General features: G+C 32.8%; 1 protein-coding gene across 6 annotated transcripts; it reads right to left on the reverse strand.

Annotated features, from left to right (window-relative positions):
• Positions 1-126: 126 nt before the first annotated feature.
• Positions 127-18,245, reverse strand: LOC107946339 (importin-9). Of its 6 annotated transcripts, none has more exons than XM_016880609.2 (34): positions 17,931-18,245; positions 16,521-16,582; positions 16,023-16,115; positions 14,099-14,270; positions 13,393-13,508; positions 12,938-13,024; positions 12,724-12,840; positions 12,589-12,652; positions 12,341-12,483; positions 11,655-11,702; positions 11,498-11,566; positions 10,455-10,530; positions 9,109-9,239; positions 8,794-8,853; positions 8,601-8,670; positions 8,366-8,430; positions 8,216-8,277; positions 8,017-8,140; positions 7,877-7,934; positions 7,648-7,760; positions 5,507-5,584; positions 5,349-5,411; positions 5,124-5,219; positions 4,924-5,033; positions 4,173-4,362; positions 3,239-3,353; positions 2,513-2,625; positions 2,330-2,407; positions 2,169-2,234; positions 1,849-1,977; positions 1,696-1,752; positions 1,528-1,608; positions 1,343-1,394; positions 127-372 (listed from the first exon to the last, which is right to left on the reverse strand). In XM_016880609.2, the coding sequence occupies exons 1-33, from the start codon at positions 18,055-18,057 to the stop codon at positions 1,347-1,349; spliced, it is 3,081 nt and encodes a 1,026-aa protein (XP_016736098.2). In that variant the 5' UTR covers positions 18,058-18,245; the 3' UTR covers positions 127-372; positions 1,343-1,346. The 6 variants fall into 6 exon arrangements, with proteins under 6 accessions (XP_016736098.2, XP_016736099.2, XP_016736096.2 ...); XM_016880610.2 differs by having other exon boundaries at positions 127-377; XM_016880607.2 differs by having other exon boundaries at positions 1,300-1,394.
• Between the last annotated feature and the right edge of the window lie 513 nt (positions 18,246-18,758).

An 18,758-nucleotide genomic window follows, 5' to 3' on the forward strand; every position in this document is an offset into this window, starting at 1 on the left:
AAGGTGTATATATGTACACTTTTACATGTTATAATTATGTGTGAAATATGTAATATGTATACAAGTTTTACTTTTATAATTTACATTAAAGAAATGGCTTAAATGCAAATTTAACTCTGCTATAACTTTTTCACTTAGGTAAATTCTTGTTTTTGTCAAAAATAGTATTTAAACTATAATTTGATGTCCCAACTTTATTCTCTCTTCCTCTCTATTCGCCAATCAGAGAAATCGACGAGTAAATACAATCTCTCATTTACTTTTCCCCTTCCTTTTTAACTCAATGTCATCATTCCCATGAAGACGCGGGCATCAATCAGTCATTTAATTCAATGTCATCCGTTCCCATGAAGATGCGGGCATCGATCATGACTGAACTAAAAGTGAACAAATTTAAAAAGGAATAAAATAAATAGATAACAAAAATAAAGAAAGAGAAGCATTTTTATAATTAATTATAATTTTTATAACTAATGCAATTTAATAATTATTATATACTTAATTTTTTTTAAATGCCACATGCTACAATATAATTAGAATGAAATAAATTTTTAATAGAGCACAGGATTGAAATGATTTATGTAAAAAAAATCATATTCTAGGCATATTTTGGAAAAAAACACCTTTTATGTATGTGAAAAAAAACACTATAATTCGAGAGCCAATTTTCATCAAGTCTGTATAAATATTTATAACAGTATGAACAATATGGTCATCTCGTGTTACTCATTTTTTATGTTTGATTTTGCCACACCAACTTTATCCATGCATTTCAACTATTTCGAACTACACTTTGAAGTTCATTACTCCTTTAATTATTACCAAAATCCGCCTAAGGTGAAAACTCACTATTTTCTTCTTTATGTGAAATCTATTTTTGTTGCTTTTTGGCAAGGGAAAGGGATTATTCGAACCTTAAAGCTGTTGTCAACCAGACTTCAAATCGACAATAAAGTTTGGTCACTAAAACAACGAGTTGGTAGGCGAAATCATTTTATTTTGTTTCCCAGTTAAAAATAATTCTATCCTCTAATAGTTTAATTCATTGTAATTTCTTTTATACAATAAAAGTTATCACATTTTAAGATATATCAACTCATATTTCAATCAGATTTGAGGGCAAAAATATATATATAACAAACTCGGATTTGGAGCTCTACTTCACACAAATCAACCGACAAAAAAAAAAGGCTCCTATAATAGAAAAACCAACCCCAATTTCAATATATCTTTTCATACGGTACTATGAACAAAGAAGACGAACTTTTAGCTTTAAAGCTTGATGATTAATGGACTTACCGTACTTGACATCAACAATCGAGAAGTAAAACCAGATAAGTACCTCATCAATTTAAAGCAATCTTAATAGCATCTTGCTCAGCCCGTGTCAAACACTGCAATTTTCATGAAAAAGAATATGCATTCCTTCAAAGTTATTGTCCGGAAAGAGATTAAGCGCATGCACAGACACACACATATCAATTACTTAGCAGGTACTGGATTTAAATGCTTGACAAGAAACCAAACCTGACAAAGATTTTCAAATAGTTGTCGGTCACTTTGAGAGAACTTCGATAAGAAGTCAGTAAGATAATTTGCCAAGTTGAGCTGCAAGATTGATCGGTAGAATTTGAAGTTTATATAGAATTTTAAAATGTTGAGCATGTAAATAAGTTTAGTGGTAAAAAACTTCACCTCGTTAAGGGGATCTGTAACACTTAATATGTTGTCTTCATCCTCGTCCTCTTGATTCTTCAAATTCATGATCAAGAGTTAAGATTAATAATGCCTAATAAAAAGAAACCACAGAAGAAGAGAGAATTCATTGTTATTTCTATTCAATCAAACCTCGTTATATGCTTTTGCCATTGCTTCAAGATGTTCATATCCAGACCTGCCAAATGGTGTGGCAGCAGCTGAGGATAACAAATCTTTGTCAGAGTCCATGTCTCCATGAATCTCTTCCCAATCACTATCCTGCAAAAAAAAAAAACAAAAGGTTCAGAGCCTAAACATCCATCGTCGGTCAATTCTATCATTATTTGGGGAAATGGGACTATTAAACTTGGGGATTAACCCACTGGCAATACAGGAAACCTGGACTTCAGGACAGGAACTGGAAATACCCCTCAAGAACGTAAGAAATAATAGAAAAGGACAAAAACTACCTCATCCTCGGCATCCCGAACTTGTTCTTGTATTTCAATCAATGCATCCGCCAGTAAAGCCAATATCTGCAGTACTAAGCTAGTCAGACTATTATTTTTTGTGTTCAATATTCGCATGTTAATCCCACTCTCAGTTGTATTTCGGAATAACCTAGAAATACCTTTGCTGGAAGTGGCACTATAGTCCACTGATCTGGGGCAGATTTAGCTTTCGAACGAGTGGTTATTCCTGAGATAGACTTTTTTTAAGGAAAAAAAAAACAAGAAAAGAAAAAATATCAAGTTACTTCCTCGTAAGCATAACCAAGAGACAATGATGTTCAACCATTTAAGAAAATATCAACCTTAATTAGATGGCCTTGGACATTAATATTTGTTAATTCAGGATGCCTAGTGGATAGCAGTAGGGCCAAAGCACTGGTGGTAACTTTGATTTGATATGCCCCCTGAATCTCCCCTGCACTCCAAAGGATGTATGAGAAGAAATATCAAATGCAAGCTTACTTTCTTGCAAGAATGAACTGTTCATTTTCTCTTTCATAAATATTGGATTTGGTTAATAATCACAAATAATTAACAAGAGACAAAAGATTACACATCCTTCTCATACACTGTAAATCATGGAAATTGCAGAAGCAAAAGAGCTTGACACCATTAGACAATATAGTCCAGCAAAGATATTGTTAAGAGAAAACAAATCATGCAACTTATACTAAAGAGAAATAAAATTAGGTCACAATTTTGTCTAAGACAATCTATTCAACCCCTCATATTAGAATTTAGACATGCCAAATTAGACTGGAAGGGCAAGCTCCTTTAATTTTGTTTTTATGTTTTATCTTGTTGAATTGAATTAGAACCAGTCCTAGGACAGCTTACGAACACTAGTTACTGCTTCCAGCATTCATAGGTGCTAGGTCCAAAGAAAATGCACTAAATACCGTGAAATTTCACAAACAATTGATTTGTTTGCATCAAATGAGCACCCAAACAGACATTGACATAACATATTACCACTTTACATTACTTTTTTCCTTTGCTTAAAAGTAGGAATGCATACAGAAACTTGCCTTGTTGTTTGGTCCACTCTGACATAACATAAACAAAGGCATTTTGATAGCCTTCAGCCGGGATAGTCATCAGCAGATTAATAAATTGTTCAACATTTGGAGCACTCAAATGAATCTGCATATAAAGAAATGCAATGGTTATCCATGAAAAAGAAGAAGAGGGGAGACTGGCATCTAACCATAAACCTGTAAGAACTGGGAAAACAGAGCGAAGATAGCAGAACATTAGGACTTAAAGTAATAAGAACTATAATAAGGATTACTGTTCTGTTCCAGAAATAAAAGATGGAAACAAGTTCTAGGTTAGCTGAAATACATTCTTGCTTTTCAGAATAAAGGTTCTTCTATGCAATATATGTTTTGGAAAGCCTCAGATTGTTTTGAAATAATAACTTAAAAAACCATATTAATCAAAAGTTATAAATATAAGCAATAAAACTTGTCAATCCTACTTTAATAGTTAGCTTCTTGTTATTCATTTTTCACAAAAAAGAAATTGTAATTGTTCTGCTTAACAATCCAGAAGACGTTAAAAATTTTACTCTGTTGAATCTATAAGGTAGCGTTTGGAACTAGGATTTTAGAATTTAGATTTGAATTTCAAAAATAGTGTAAATTGAGTAATAAACTATTTAGAAATATAACACTCATGATACTTTCTCAAACCCATGGATTTGTTAGGCGCCTATTCAGTAATAAATTTGAAATTCTTAAAATATTTTTGGATTTAACAAATCCATGTTTTTAACCTTTTCTAACATATATTGCATTGGAATCTCAACTACTTTGCTCATAATATATGCATCCTATTCTTACCATTTACTTAATAAATGAAATCCAAATCCAAAATTTGAAATCCATATTCCCAAACAGAGCATAAAAGTTGACAAGGAATTAGATTAATCAAGATGAAGTTGAAATGTAGACACAATACCAATCTAGCAAAAATAAGTAGCAATGAGCTTCTCAATCCTTCTATTGAAGCCGATTGCATACGTCGAACAAGAGCAACAATCAAGTTTTGAATATGCTGCCCCATTTGTGAGGGAAGATGCAATATAAGTTGAAGGATATAGCTGCCAACAAAAAGAGACCCAGAGCTTTCTAGATCAGGGTCAAGAAGCCTGCAAATCAGATTGCACAAAATAAGCATCCAAAAACATGGACATGAGAAAACTTTAGTACTAGAGTTTAGCTAGAACAATTTGCAGAAATTTGAATTCACTGCAGGAATCTTGTATTTGATAAAGTTATTTCCAAATCAGTAGATTATACAAGAAACACCCCCCTAAGCCCTCAGAAAATTTTTTTGGTGTATCGATACTTTGAACAAGCTTTCAAATATATTTTGGCACTTTACTATGAATATGCAACAATTTAACTAACACTGAGAAGCAAATCAATTGGCTATCATCAAACATGCAATCCTTGTACCATGATCCCAGTTCAATTTGAGAGCTGTTGATAAAGCTTAACAAGAGAACCTTGGGTACATTGAAAGAATAAATGTAAAATTACTTTTCTTTTAGTTATTGGTATTCGTAGCGGAACCATAAACACCTTACTAACTCACAAATTCCCACGCAGTAAAAACAAAAGCAAAGATAAAAAAGAGCTTGGAAGGAGGAAAAAAGGTTGGGCTGTGTGGGTGCAGGAAGTAAAGAATCAAGACAAGAATAAGTAACCTTGAAGCTGCATCAAGCAAACTCCGCATTGTAAATCCGGAATCACTACCCCAAAAAAGAAGTTCTTGTCTTCCACCAGATACAAAAGATGCCAAACATTCTGTTGCATTCTGATCAATGTAGCAGAAAGCAGCACTTATGTTCAGATTATAGATAGCCAATTACCATTAAAGAAAAAGAAACATAAGTGAACATTATACCTGCATTTCACTGTGGTCATCACTTTCAAGAACTATCCGGATAATAGCATCAAAACAAACATCATATGCTGCTTTTACCACATCAGTAGGAGCATTCTGTACAATGCTATCACAAACTGTAATTAGCAAAACATATAATACAATTATAACATTTTTGAAATAAAAAAAAAATCTAAACTCAACAAAAGAGGTACATATGACATTTTCCATCCAAGTACCACTTGCCTTCAATAGCATAGTTAGCAGATCCAATGACCCGGCCACTAGTCCATTAGGCTGTTGTTGGGGCTGGAAATTTGCCATCAAAAGATGCATTAATAACAAATCATTTTTAACTTTATTTCAAATATCCATTACCAAGAAAGTAACTTGAAAAGTCATACTTTGTTCAATACTGGACCAATATATGGTAAAATTCGGGAAGCCAAAGGAAGAAAACAACCCGGAGTATTTTTGATTGCCTGAGTGAAATTTTCAAAATAGAAATATCAGAACTAAATTTACATCCCAAAAAATATTAAAGAAACACAGAACTAATTAAGAATGCCCGGAAAAGTATAAAAAGGAAAACTATACATCTCAGATGATTATAGATGAAAAAAAAGGTGCATAATTCAATCCCATAAATTAGTCCAATAAAAAATTCATAATAATAACAAAGTAAAAATTATCAAGGGAATTAAGGTTCAATGATGATAATTTTTACATTATTTAGCCTTAATTCCCTTGATAATTTTTACATCATTAAGGTTAGATAATGTACAGTAACATATTTCCACAAAACTCTTTGCCCAAGAATGAAGGCAGAAATTCAGGCTATCACTAGCTTTCAAAACAAGATATTAAACTTTCAATCAACACAGTCCCATGACTCTTTTACTCAATGAAAAATGACATTATAACATAGCCTAATGATACCTGGATTCAGATGTGTCTGGCACCTAGCAACATATAATGATGTTCAAACTTGCAAAAGTTGTTAACAATATAATTTTAAAGCAAAACATTCTCAAACTGTTTATACTCATTGCACTATTCTGTTAGGCCTTAAGAGTTGCAATTCAAGTAAAATTCTGTAAAACCATGTATATAAGCTTTCTAGAGGTACTTGGGTATAAACTGCAAATTTTGAAGGTGCTCAGATAGTATTAGCAATGCTTTACAAGGGTTTCATAATTTTTTTCTGTAGACATGAATGAATACTTCAAAAGTTCTAGCAACCGGAAGTATTCAAAACCTAAAAGATATGAAAGACAATTAACAGCAGGCATATCAGGTATCTTATATCTCAAAGTTATCATGTTAAAAAATAAAAGGACAAATATGCATTTAAAAACAATGGTCACTAAAACAAGTTGCAAAAGCGAATTATGAAGATCTTAGCTCCCACAGTGCAAGAGCAAAATAACAACAAATTAATTAGTTACTATGCAGTATATCATAGTGATACTGTGAGGCAACCCTACTTCTACCATCCACATTGCTATGGTAGTTTTTCTTTGGCATAAAGACAAATTTAGCCCCTAACGTTTATGCATTTTGTCAAAGTGACAAAATGTTAAAATTTATCATAATTCTTTTTTTTTTCACTGTCCCTCAAACTTCAAAATTTAGTCAAATAGCTTTGTTTCCGATAAAAACCTGACTAAAATGTTAAAATTTTAATGGCATAGATCTGACAGCCGGCGTGGCAGTCTACATGTACTTTATTATTCATGTAGACAATTTTCTAAAAAAAATTATGATTTTTTAATAACTTTTTTGAAGTATAAATGGACTTTCACATGAGCTGCCACAATTAACTTTTCCATCTAAAAAAAAGCAATTTGACTAAATTTTGAAGGCTGAAAGCCCAAGTGATCCATAAAAAATAAAAGAATCATAGCTAAAGAGATAAAGAAGCAAACATTAGGGGCTAAATTTATCATTATGCCTTTTTCTTTTTGGATAATTACTACAGAAACTTTTATATTATAGGTTTTCGTGCTCCTCTTCAATTATTAGTACAGTTTGGACCAAGAATAATTTTGAAAGCTAGACTTATTTTCATATAGTTTTGTACTCTGTTTAGTAACATAAAGTACTCCTCTTCAACGTGGCTAAATTTTATTGGCAATAACATTCAAGAAAGAATCTATCTACTCCCTGACCTTAGAGTAAGAAACCAGGAGTGAGCCATTTAAATGAGTTTTGATCCCTATTGTTCTTCCTCATGAGTCTCTTTATTCTCCTTAAACTAGAATTCTAATTTGGATTTTCTGCCTACAATTATGAAATGAAATATTTAATCTCTGTTTAAGTGCTATAATTTTAATCAACGTGAGATCAAAGGATATATTACCATCGCAAATTGACACATGAAAATATAATCTCTCCTAACACATATAAACTAAATAACCAGACTTGAGGAATGGAAGCCAAGTATAAAGTGGACAATTCTAAAAATTAAAAAATGGAATATTAAGAACAAAAAGACACTAAGTTACTGCTTATTATATACTGTTAACAGCATTTGCATTACTACCTCTAGAACCTCAATTGCATCAATACAAATGAAAGGATCCGAAATGTGAAAGACCCACATATTGAGGATTATAGGAGAAATAATAGGCTCTGCAGACGCTGATGACTCATGACCTACAGCAAATAAAAATGAAACATAGAAGTACTGTAATGTTAAAAGAAAACACCTAAATATATCATGGAGATGAAAATAATTCATGAATTATATATCCAACTATATCTAAACTCACCAGCTTTAATTGCAGCTTGCAGTGTTTCAAGTACCAGGTGTAATGTCTCATCAGAAGCCTGAAATCAGAATCAGAATACAGCCATTAGACGTATTGTCACTTCAACAACTGCTTTCAAGAATTACACAGTTTTACATTACCCGATGAAGAAGATCAGTCAGTGATGACAATAATCCCATCATCTGAGGCTCAATGGTATTCTTCTTTGCTTCAGGAAGCAGCTGTGAAAGTGCTCGACAGGCGCCTACTTTCACAGCTGGAGGGCTGCCAATAGAAAACATAAGATTTTATGCTATCAATTACCTGGTGGAGATATCAAAATGCGGTAGGTAGACTTACACGTCCATGCCAATTGTCTTCATAGCAGCAAGAAGAAAGTGTTCAAGAATTCCACCGCTCATCTGAACAACATTTTAAAAATTGAATTAGATCTTTCTGAAAGGACATAACCATAAGATAACCTCAAAAATAGGGAGAGGACATCCTTACCACAGAGGAAAACTTAGCAACTGATATGAACATACGAGCATAAAGAAAGGGATATTCATGTACACCTGAAAAACAAAAATGGCAAGACTTTCAGGCTCATGTCACGTTTAGATACTGCAGAAGAAAAAAACTGGCAAAATCTGATCCAATTTATCATAATTGACAAGATGTGTCCACTGAATCAACGATATAATATAACCATAAAACACAATAAAATAAAAAACCAAGCGAATACCAATTCCCATATCTTCAGTAATCATTTGCTCTAAAAGGTTCCCTATGCTCACTTTTGTAAGTCCCGAAACCTGCTACCATAAATTCAATACAACATTAAAGTTGAAACCTGTGATAAGTCCTTGGACATCATGCCTCAGGCCTAAGGTGAAAGTGATTACTCATAATTGAAAATTATCATGGAAAGAACAAACCTCTGCCTCAAGTAATTGCTCAGACAAGGAAGCCAAAGCAAACAAAGTAGCCTCTTTCATCTATAAAATTTACCATTCAAAAATGAGTTTTGAGGAGGTCTTAAAAAAATAAATAAAGAAAACAAAAAGAGAGATTGCATGAAGAAAAAGGTATTCCATTAAAATGATTTAGAACAGGTTCTTCCACATGATTATGAAAAAACCAAGCTCACTAAACAAGTTATGCACAGAGAGAGGAAGACATTTAAAGAAAACTTAGAGCCCAAAAGACAAATCCTTCATAAATGGTAGGCCACAAGAGGAAATTCTACTTACCCTCCACCAAACCACAGAACCAGCAGCTTTTTCTTGTTGAGACTCGCTGAATCTTTTGCTCGCAGCATTAATAATAGCATCGATGCCATCTCCCCCACAACAAGTTGCCACCTCCTCTAGTAAAAGGGCGCCTACAGAAAGTAAATTTTTATAGGAAATTACTTTTTCATAAGGTCAAGGAAGTCTTGATTTCTTTGAGATGGGCAAATGTAAGAAGGAGACGCTATCAGATCCATAAACAGATTTGAAGACTTAAAATGGCAACATTATGCAAATGCAATCAAAGATTTGTCAGAGACAAAAGCAACTGGGTTGAAGCTGGGTTGAGCTTGAGAACAAGAAAGAGGATAGATGAACATAGACAGAGAATGATGTTTTGGAACTACAGACTGCTGTCTGTTGACAACTAATATGATAATTGCACCTCATGAACAAACCAACTAGGATTCAATGGACTGTTGATTCCTTCTTTGAAGTTTCATCAGGAAGCATAAGAAAACCTAAGTTGAGATTATTAGTGACCAAAGGCCTTTCTGTCTCTTAATCTTAATCAAGCATATCAATTTGAGACAAAATCAATAGTTTTTACAACTCCGTTTTATCTTTAATTTGTATAGCAAACATAGTGATAAGAATCCACTGCCACCGCCTCTATTGGCTTATTCTGGAAAGAGGGCATGCAAGAAAATGGATGACCAGCATCTTGGCTTAATACAGATGTCTCAACCGTCTAGCACCTGTGACACTGTGTATGAAGCAGTCAAGGGAGGCCTGCACCTACTTCCCCATAAATTTCTAGTGCAATAGACCCTCTTCACCTCTATATTACCTCCACCAGTTCTATTTCTTTGAAGTTTGTTTAATTGTTTCTGAATAACACACAGGGTTCTCAGTATATATATATGTCCAGCTAGAAATTGTCTAGATCCTATTTGAATATTTTGAGTACTTGTCTAGGAGTTTTGTAGCTTCCATAAGTTTGAGATTCTTGAGCTATTTTCAGCCAATAAAACTTCTTAATTCTTTTCCATTTTTCAGTTGTTCTTTTCCATAGTTGCTGCTCCTATCACATAGTTTGCATGATGAATTTCCTGGAGTCAGGTTCTTTGCAACAGATATTCTAAAGGTGCTGTCATCATTTGAAGCATTTTCACTTAATATGGAAAAAGGACAAGCTATCGGTTTCCACCATGACCAAAAGAATGACCTAGTCAACACATAGATGCATGGAATACATGCTTCAAGAGAAACACAACATCCATATATAACAGCACTAAGGAATTCCAATTAGTCTGGGTGCCAATAGAAATATCCGATCACAAGTTACCAATGTACAAGCTACTTACCAGACACACGGCAGCTATAAGTGACATCATCCTCATCAGCTACAAATTGATTAGCATCCATTGACCACGTATGTACCTAGAAAGGATTCAAACATAAACATAAGGAAGGGGGAAAGTGTGGAAAATGAATCTTAGAAGAAATAAATTTAAAGGGAATCAAAGGTTATGATAAGAGGAGCACCCAAAAGATTTAAAGTTTTTACTGCAAAAATGAGAAAGAGGCAGATAAAAATTGCATGTCTAGGTCCTCTGAAACATAAGGAAGGAAATGAAGGGTTATGATAAGAGGAGCTTCCTTTGGTTGTAATTGATGATTGAATGAAGAGATTCAACTGCTATTACGAATCAATCTTTGCCCCAAGAAATCACAATGATGAAACTCGAGCATATTTTAAGATAGTTAACTAGATAAAATTAAGTTTGAAGTTCTTGTACAATGTTTTGATTGTATATAATTCTCCTCTGCAAGTGCTAAGCTATTGTACAGTTATTTAAAGATGAACCACCATGATGAACTGCACTCAATGGCATGAGGTCAATGACTAGTGTGAGTAATAAGTTTGCAGCAGTTAAAATATCAGGCAAGTGATTCATATAATTTTTCAAAGTAACTCACCACAATGGTTTAATTAATTTTACCAACACTGAATGATCAGTAGGCATGCATGTCCACTAGTTTCATAGAGAGTGAGAAAAGTAGTGATATCAGGATGTAATGCAGGAGAGGGAATGCACAGATTGGATTGGAATATACATTCCAAGAAAAGGAAGACTTAATAGGCACATCAGTCATGTTGAATATGTAAACGACTATGACAGCATTGTTGAGATGATTAACAAAATGCTGCAGGTAAAACTCCATTTTATTTAGCTTCAAAGATAAAAGAGTGGCAGAGGAAGCACAATGAAGGGTTACTTTAAAATTGTGCAAGGAATTGGATTTAGTTAAGATGCATAAAGCCCCTATGTTCTCAGTTCTCAAGATGGCAGCCAAATAAGATATACGTCAAAGTCCACTCTGACATCAAATAACGAATAGTTACCTGTTGTTCTGTCACTTGCAGAAAAGCAATAGTGTAATATACCAAGTCTGCAATATTATTTGCAACAACCTACATGATCAATTTTATAATAAATTATAATAAATCATTATAAAATAGAAATAGTAATTAAAAATGATATAGAGTCTTCTAATTTCACCTGTACAAATTTCGTGCTACCGACAATAGTCAAAAGGAACTCAAACAACTGCAAGTTCAAAGTCAAACACAAAAAATGGAGAGGAAAGATCAATTAAACGAGAAACAACTGATATTTGTGCACTTGACAGAAAACCAATGTTTTAGGAGAACCCAAAACTATATACAAGAACAAGCCTGCTACCACTTTCTTCAAATAAAATCAACAATTGAAGTTTAAAACATTCACTGCAGCTTTTTATCACAGCCATCTACCTCCTTATTGCCAACCAAACCAGGGATAATTCATTTTCACTTTCCAAATGTTTTTGGAATAACTTCAAGAAAAATTAACCTGTTGACACCCTAACCTAACCATAAGAAGATGGCTACTTTACATTCAGCTTCTCCCAACTTTGTACAAATACCATAGCATTCATTCAACTCAGAACCCAACTCTAATTATATAAATTGATCTATAATCTGTAGCAAACCCTTTTATCTCAACCTTTTAAACACTTCCAAGTTTATCACCAAAAGTTGATTAGAAAGCATCTGAATGTGCACATGTCAGTCCTACTCTTGGAGAAAAACCAAATTAGAAAAAAGATCAGGATCTACTTCTACCTATATTGTTGTGTATCAAATAAACAAGCATTTTTGTACTTAAATTTAAATTTACCTTTTTCTTTTGGCCACTAATATTACCTGAATAACAAAGGAATCAAGGCTTTTCTCTGCACCATCAGAGTCATAACTGCCCTCATAGGGATCCTCTGTACCCTCTATTGATGATCGAGTATATACACTCAGAGATGATACAAATGTCTGCCATAGTGGCCCCACAATAACTGCAAAAATGGAACCTCAGGAAGGCACCATTAGTAATAAGACATCAAAACTAAAATTCAGAAAATATGCTCAAAGAAACATATACAGAGATAAGGCCAACTAACCCATAAATAGGCTCTCATTGAAGCTAGGAAAGTTCTGAACAAACTGATTTAAGCATTTTAAAACCTGGGAAATTTGAGTTGTAAGCAAAGAGTACAAAACATGGCAATGGAAAGAGATGAAAGCATAATACCAACCTCCATTCTAATACTCCAATCATCGGTATCTTCAGGCTGTACAGGATGTTCCAAGATAAAAGAGAACTGATCTAACCATGGTTTAAGCATTGGTTCCATCAATACATTAGTTTCTACCTGAACATGAATATCTTAGTTCTGTTAATTAACAACAAAATTAAACTAACAACATATCAAGATCCAGCACAATAAAAAATAGGTCGCATGAGAGTACCTGATATACACCACTCATAGCCCCCAACATGGAAGTGCAAGCATAAACAACAGAGAGAGCTTTTGTGCGCAAATATTTGTTATAGGTCTGCAAAAGAAAGTCTTATCAACATGTTAGGAGTTTCGATTTTATTTGTGTGACACTCATAACAAAGGAATTTGGAGACTGCCCAAATCACTAATTTTGGGCAAATACAATAAAATTACAGGCTTGAAAATTTTTAAGTACTTAAATTTTTTGTTAGATTACACATATAAAGCTTTCTTCAGACAGCATCTGCATCATGTGCAGTCATACATGAGCACATGCACAGCTACACCAATACCACACATCCCAAAATCATCATCTCCAGAAAATAAGATTCAAAATCATATGAAATTAAACACACACACACACCAACACCGCCAACAAAAACAGACCTACTTAAAGCTATATCAAAGCAAAAGAAAACTGACCTGAGAAGATGACACAATGGTATACAAGCAAGGGAAGAGGACAGGTACTAATGTTGGAATCATCGTGTCGTCTAGATCCCCAGAGAGAAGTGCCAAGCACCTAAGACCACCATGCACTGAAAAAATTGGGAATGCTTTAATCCAATGAATCCAAAGGATAAAATTTACAATGGCAAAAAGCTTAAAGGCAACTAAAAATATTCAATACTTTACTAATATGGATAACCATGAGAAATAAGAATGTATCAAGGCATGATGATAGGCCACAAAAGAATCAACACAAATAAATTAAGGACCCAGGAAAATAGAAGGAAAAAGGTTCCTACCACAAAGGAACTTTGATATAAAAGAGTTAAAAAAGAAAAAAATATATAAGGGAAAAAAAATAGATAACCAGATGAGAAGATTTATATCTACATTAACCTCCTTAATAACAACTAAAACATAAATAAGCAATGAATCCTTCACCAGACACCAAATTCTTAGAGTGTACTAATAATAACACACTTAAATACAAATAGAACTTTATGAAAAAGGTTAGAAAGAATAGCCATCAATCATTCAAAACTAAGTTATTACAAGAGAAGGCATCTACGTAAGCCATCTAGGATGGCTATCAAACCACCGAAACATGAAAAGAAAATGTTCAAGATCAGGAAACAAAAAGCAATAGTATTAATTAGAGCACAAATGCTCTATTTCTTACCTCCATTCATGCTAGTTTGATCACCAATCAACTTTAGGAGGAACGGCAACAAGTCTGGCCAACTTTCTGGCCAGTCGTAGACTGCAATAGCTGCTATAGCCATACTGATAGCTGTGCAAAGTTTTCTATTAGGATCATCCAAAGTTGATAAAAGTAGTCCGCGGATAACTGCCTGACAATAAAATCATGATTGATTTAATATGGAGGTGGACAGGGTACATTAAACACAAGATGTTTACAACTTGTTGATTACTAGCTACATTTAGAGGTGGAAAACCCATTCATATGTTTCATCTCAAAATTTAAAGTGAAAATTAAGATAGAGAAAGAAAGCCAAAAGATATGTGTATGTTTGTGTCTAGATCAGCTCAATAGCAGGTAATAACAAGAGGAAAAATATTTTTTTAACACTTATTGGTAAACATGTATAGATAAGGAACCAATAAAAAGCTGGATAAATGTTTCAGCCAAGCCATAACTGTTCAATAGAAGTAGAACTGCAGAAAAACAAAAACATGCAAAGGCATATTTAGAACTATGCAAAGAAGCATTGAGGCTTTATACAGTAACCAATGCCAGAAGTATACAACAAGAATGAATTAAAAGCCAACAAAAGTAGCACAGAAAGAAGCTGTCAAATGCCCTCAAGCCAAAGCTTCCTAATATTTATTAGATATGCATGTACTTCAGCAACTATTCAGCAAGGCACAGCTTTTATTGTAATGAATTTCAAGCAAACAGTTAGCTAATTTCATCATAATCGCCACCAAAATTAGGTGTTTACTTAAAAAAGGAAAAACTCAAAGCTTTGACTATGCATTTAAAACTGATGAAAATTTTGCTAAATTAAATAGTGAACAGATTTTAATGCAGTTTTACAGAAGACAAACTCGTAAATTATATGAGAAATTTTACAATACATACATACATATGTGTGTGTGCGTGTGTGTGTGTGTGCGTGTGTGTGAAATTTTACAGATTTTGTAATCAAATAACAGTAACATGATGAAATAAAATTTTGATTATTATAGAGGTGATAGAGTCAATAAAAATAAAAGGATTTAAAACCATATTCTATTAAGAGGTATCACAATATTAAAGACAAACTAAAAGATCAATAGATCAAATCATTCAAAAGTTTAATTCTCAATACTTTACTGGTTTATCTACTATCAAGAAAACCCTAACTAAAGTTTTGTAGCTTAGGTCAAAGATTTATATGTAAAAGAAAAGGCCAAAAACCAAAAAATGAATTCTATTAGCAAGAAATATCATGAAAACCTCTTATCAAACAACTGATGAAGATTAGAAGCCTTTATCCACAAAAAACTATTACCTGGAAGATAATTCCCATTGTCTAGTAAGCACAAAGAAAATTTGATAATACAAATGATTTTTCCAGTGAAGTAAAATACAAAATTTAAAATAGAACTTCGCAAATGATTTTCCTATTATGAAGTTATCTAATTAGATTGACCCACTAACTAAAGAGTACAATATGTTTTTCAACTAGCTTGCAAGCCACATTTGAGGAAATTGTTTGCCACAAAAGGAATTCCATCAAAAAGCTTCCTTAGACCAACCAAATGGGGCCTAGAATCAAAAACAAAATTATGAAGTACGCAACAAATGTAGAGCTAGAAAAAATTCATATTCCTTTAAAAATGCAAAGAAATAGGTCTAAAACACACATGTATAGATTATTTTTGAGGAAAATGCTTTCCACAAAAATTTCATGAAGAGGTTATAATTTGCCAATCAAATGAGGCCTAAAAATATGTAAAGATACAGCAGTAAAGTACACAAAAAGCATACAACTACAAAGAGAAAAAAGAGGCCCATATGAATTTTAAATATGCAAAGAAAAATTTTACAGAGTAGGAAATAAAATTGAACTATTACAGTGTCATATTTCATTATGTACCTTCTCGTCGCTTGAAACAGCAGGAGATTGAAATGATTCATCACCCTCCTGCCAATGTTTTCTGATAAACTGCTTCAAAATGAGAGCAGCTAGGTAGAAGACGTTAAAGCTTCACAAAACTAAAAGCCTCACATTGTATTAATATACAAGACAATCCAGTGATGGCCAAGAAAGTTTTTCTTTCAAGTAATCAGCAAAAAGATGGAAACAGCAAAACACCTTTTTTCTCTGTTTCTTCTAATAGTATGAAGGAAATAAGATGTTCATAAATAAAACATGCAGACAGAGGATTGCTTTTCTTCAAATAAAACAATAAGAAAGAATAATAAAATTCAAGAGACTAAAGAAACATTTGACAGATTCTTTCTGAGTAATAGATGAGCCATAAGTGAATCTATCAACAGGAAATCAAATGGGAATGTCATTGGAACTCATTAACAAATAATACAACAGGAAATTAAGAATGAATTAAGTGAATCAACTTTCAGAAAAGGATATCTGACGCAATCCAAATGGAAGGTCTCTGTTTGCGGCAACCTGTGATAATCCCCTGCCAAAGCCTTCAGAAGAAGACAAGAAAAGATGGGGATGATAACCATATAAAACACAAGTGAAATAATATGATTAAAAGGGGAAACTAAAAAGGATTTGATATTACCATCTATGACTATTATTTCATCTCTATAAAACATTGCATTACTCTCTAGATTAAAAACAAATCAAAGCTGCTAGGCTGCTAATGTACACTTGATTTTCTAAAAAAGAGTATAGCAAAGAAGAATTAAACACACATAGGCGCACATATATATAAACCTGACACCTTAGCTGTCACTTTGAGGGGCAGAAATAGAAATTTTTACATAAACCAAGCTATTGCAGTGTCATTAAAGAAGCAGGACTTAAAAACAACTTAGTTTCAAGTCAAATGCTAATAAAAGTGTATATAGAAACAAAGTGTTGTCATTTTCTGTTCCTAACCATAACTCCTCTCCAGCTCTCAAATATTCAGCTGATCTTTCTCTGATTCTAAAAGCAAAATGAAAAAATGCTTGTCGTTGTTCCTCTTATCCAAGGTTGCTTTTTTTTCTTACAAGGATGTTTGCTTAGATATATGGAGGAGAGGCTTTACAAAAAACAAGTTATCATTTATTCTTTTTGCCGTTTATTCTTTGTTTTGCAGTTAATTTTTTATTTTTTGCTTTTCACTTTCTATTAAAGAAAAATAAACAAAAGCACGAACGAAATCAGAGCCTTCATTGCTTGAGCATTAAAGCATTGTGGTTACTTCATTTGTTTAAAGAAATTTCTCTTCAATATCTATTTGTGTCTTTGAAATCTTTGAGTGACTGCACAATATTCTCAACCCCTTTCAACTTATATTTAGAGGAAAGAAAAACAAAAACAATAATCATACAAATAAAGATTAATAGTTGTCAGTTACTTTTGTTAGAAGTAGCTTTCTAGTGTCGATTCGTCTGGAATGTTTTTTATTGAAAATTTTATGAATTATGTTAAAAATTACTATTTAAATACACTTTTTTATGAATTATTTATTTTTTCAACAAGTTTGACAATTAAGTTTCCATTTCCTCGATACTTTTGCTTCTTAAAATCTCGCTATAAAGTAAACCTAAAACAAAGTTACGATTGATTAAAAATGAACAAAAAAAATTCAAAATGTAACACTAAAAGTAATATCATGCAATTTGTTATCTATCAATGTTTCTTTAATAATACTTCAAAAACATTGTTTCTCTTGTTAATCTAAACGCGTACAGCAGACCAACTAGTTACCATTAGTAAGTTTTAAAATTACGATCAAAGCAGGCGAGTATCAGACTAACAATTCAAAGGAAAATAATTTAGAAAAAGAAAGAAGGAAATTGTAAAGAGAGAAATGAGAGGAACCTGGTTGAAGAGAGGCTTGATCAAGGGATGCTTCAGCGAAAGAACGAACCTCCTGGTTAGGGTCCAGAGAAGCAGATAAGCAATTCGTTAGCCATTGTTGATCTTTATCCACTGCTACATTCGCCATCACTCGAAGAAAAAAAACACAAAACCCCTAACTTTACGCTTTTCTGATGTTTTTTGAGCTCCTAGTCTTCGTTTCCCGCTCTTTGAAACAAAGAGATGAAAAGAAGACAGGAAAAAACACTGACTCAGGTACGAATAGTGGCAAAATTGAAAATTCTTTCCATGTTTGATGCTCTCCCGCAGAGATATTTTAGGGTTTGGGTTTTCATTTTTTTAAAATTGAAAAAACAATTATATTTTGTTTGCTATCCCCAGGCCTAGCCCATATTTCAAGAATATAAATCCTCTTGGGCTACAGTCCAATAATGTCCAACCTATTTGGGCCTAAATTCGGTTGCAATTTAAGTTTGATCCAATTATACATTAACATTGATTTAATAATTGTATACATGAATTTTAATTTGGTGCAATTATACAGATAAAACTCTAATTTTGGTTCAAATGTATACATGAAGTTTTAATTTTGATTTAATCATACACATTTAAACATTTAAAGAAATAAATATATCAATTTATTTTTATATTGGATAAATATAATTACTTATGTATGTAATATATAAGTATAAAATGATGTTATATCAATAATTGTGTTAATAATTTATAAAAATTGGATCAAATCAAAATTTCATGGATACAATTGCACTTTAAACCATAGTCCATGTATAGTTTTGAGATTTATCCCTTTTAGAAATAGTCGTTTAT

This window comes from Gossypium hirsutum, chromosome D12 (genome assembly GCF_007990345.1).
Source record: "Gossypium hirsutum isolate 1008001.06 chromosome D12, Gossypium_hirsutum_v2.1, whole genome shotgun sequence".
In the NCBI taxonomy this organism is placed as follows: domain Eukaryota; kingdom Viridiplantae; phylum Streptophyta; class Magnoliopsida; order Malvales; family Malvaceae; genus Gossypium; species Gossypium hirsutum.

Excerpts from the sequence above, each read along its gene's own strand:
- LOC107946339 (XM_016880609.2), bottom strand. The coding sequence starts at position 18,057 with ATGGCGAATGTAGCAGTGGATAAAGATCAACAATGGCTAACGAATTGC. Across the intron at positions 12,653-12,723 it reads ATTGGAGTATTAGAATGGAG|GTTTTAAAATGCTTAAATCA; the intron begins GTTGGTATTATG and ends CAAATTTCCCAG. Across the intron at positions 5,412-5,506 it reads TTGGTCCAGTATTGAACAAA|CCCCAACAACAGCCTAATGG; the intron begins GTATGACTTTTC and ends GCAAATTTCCAG.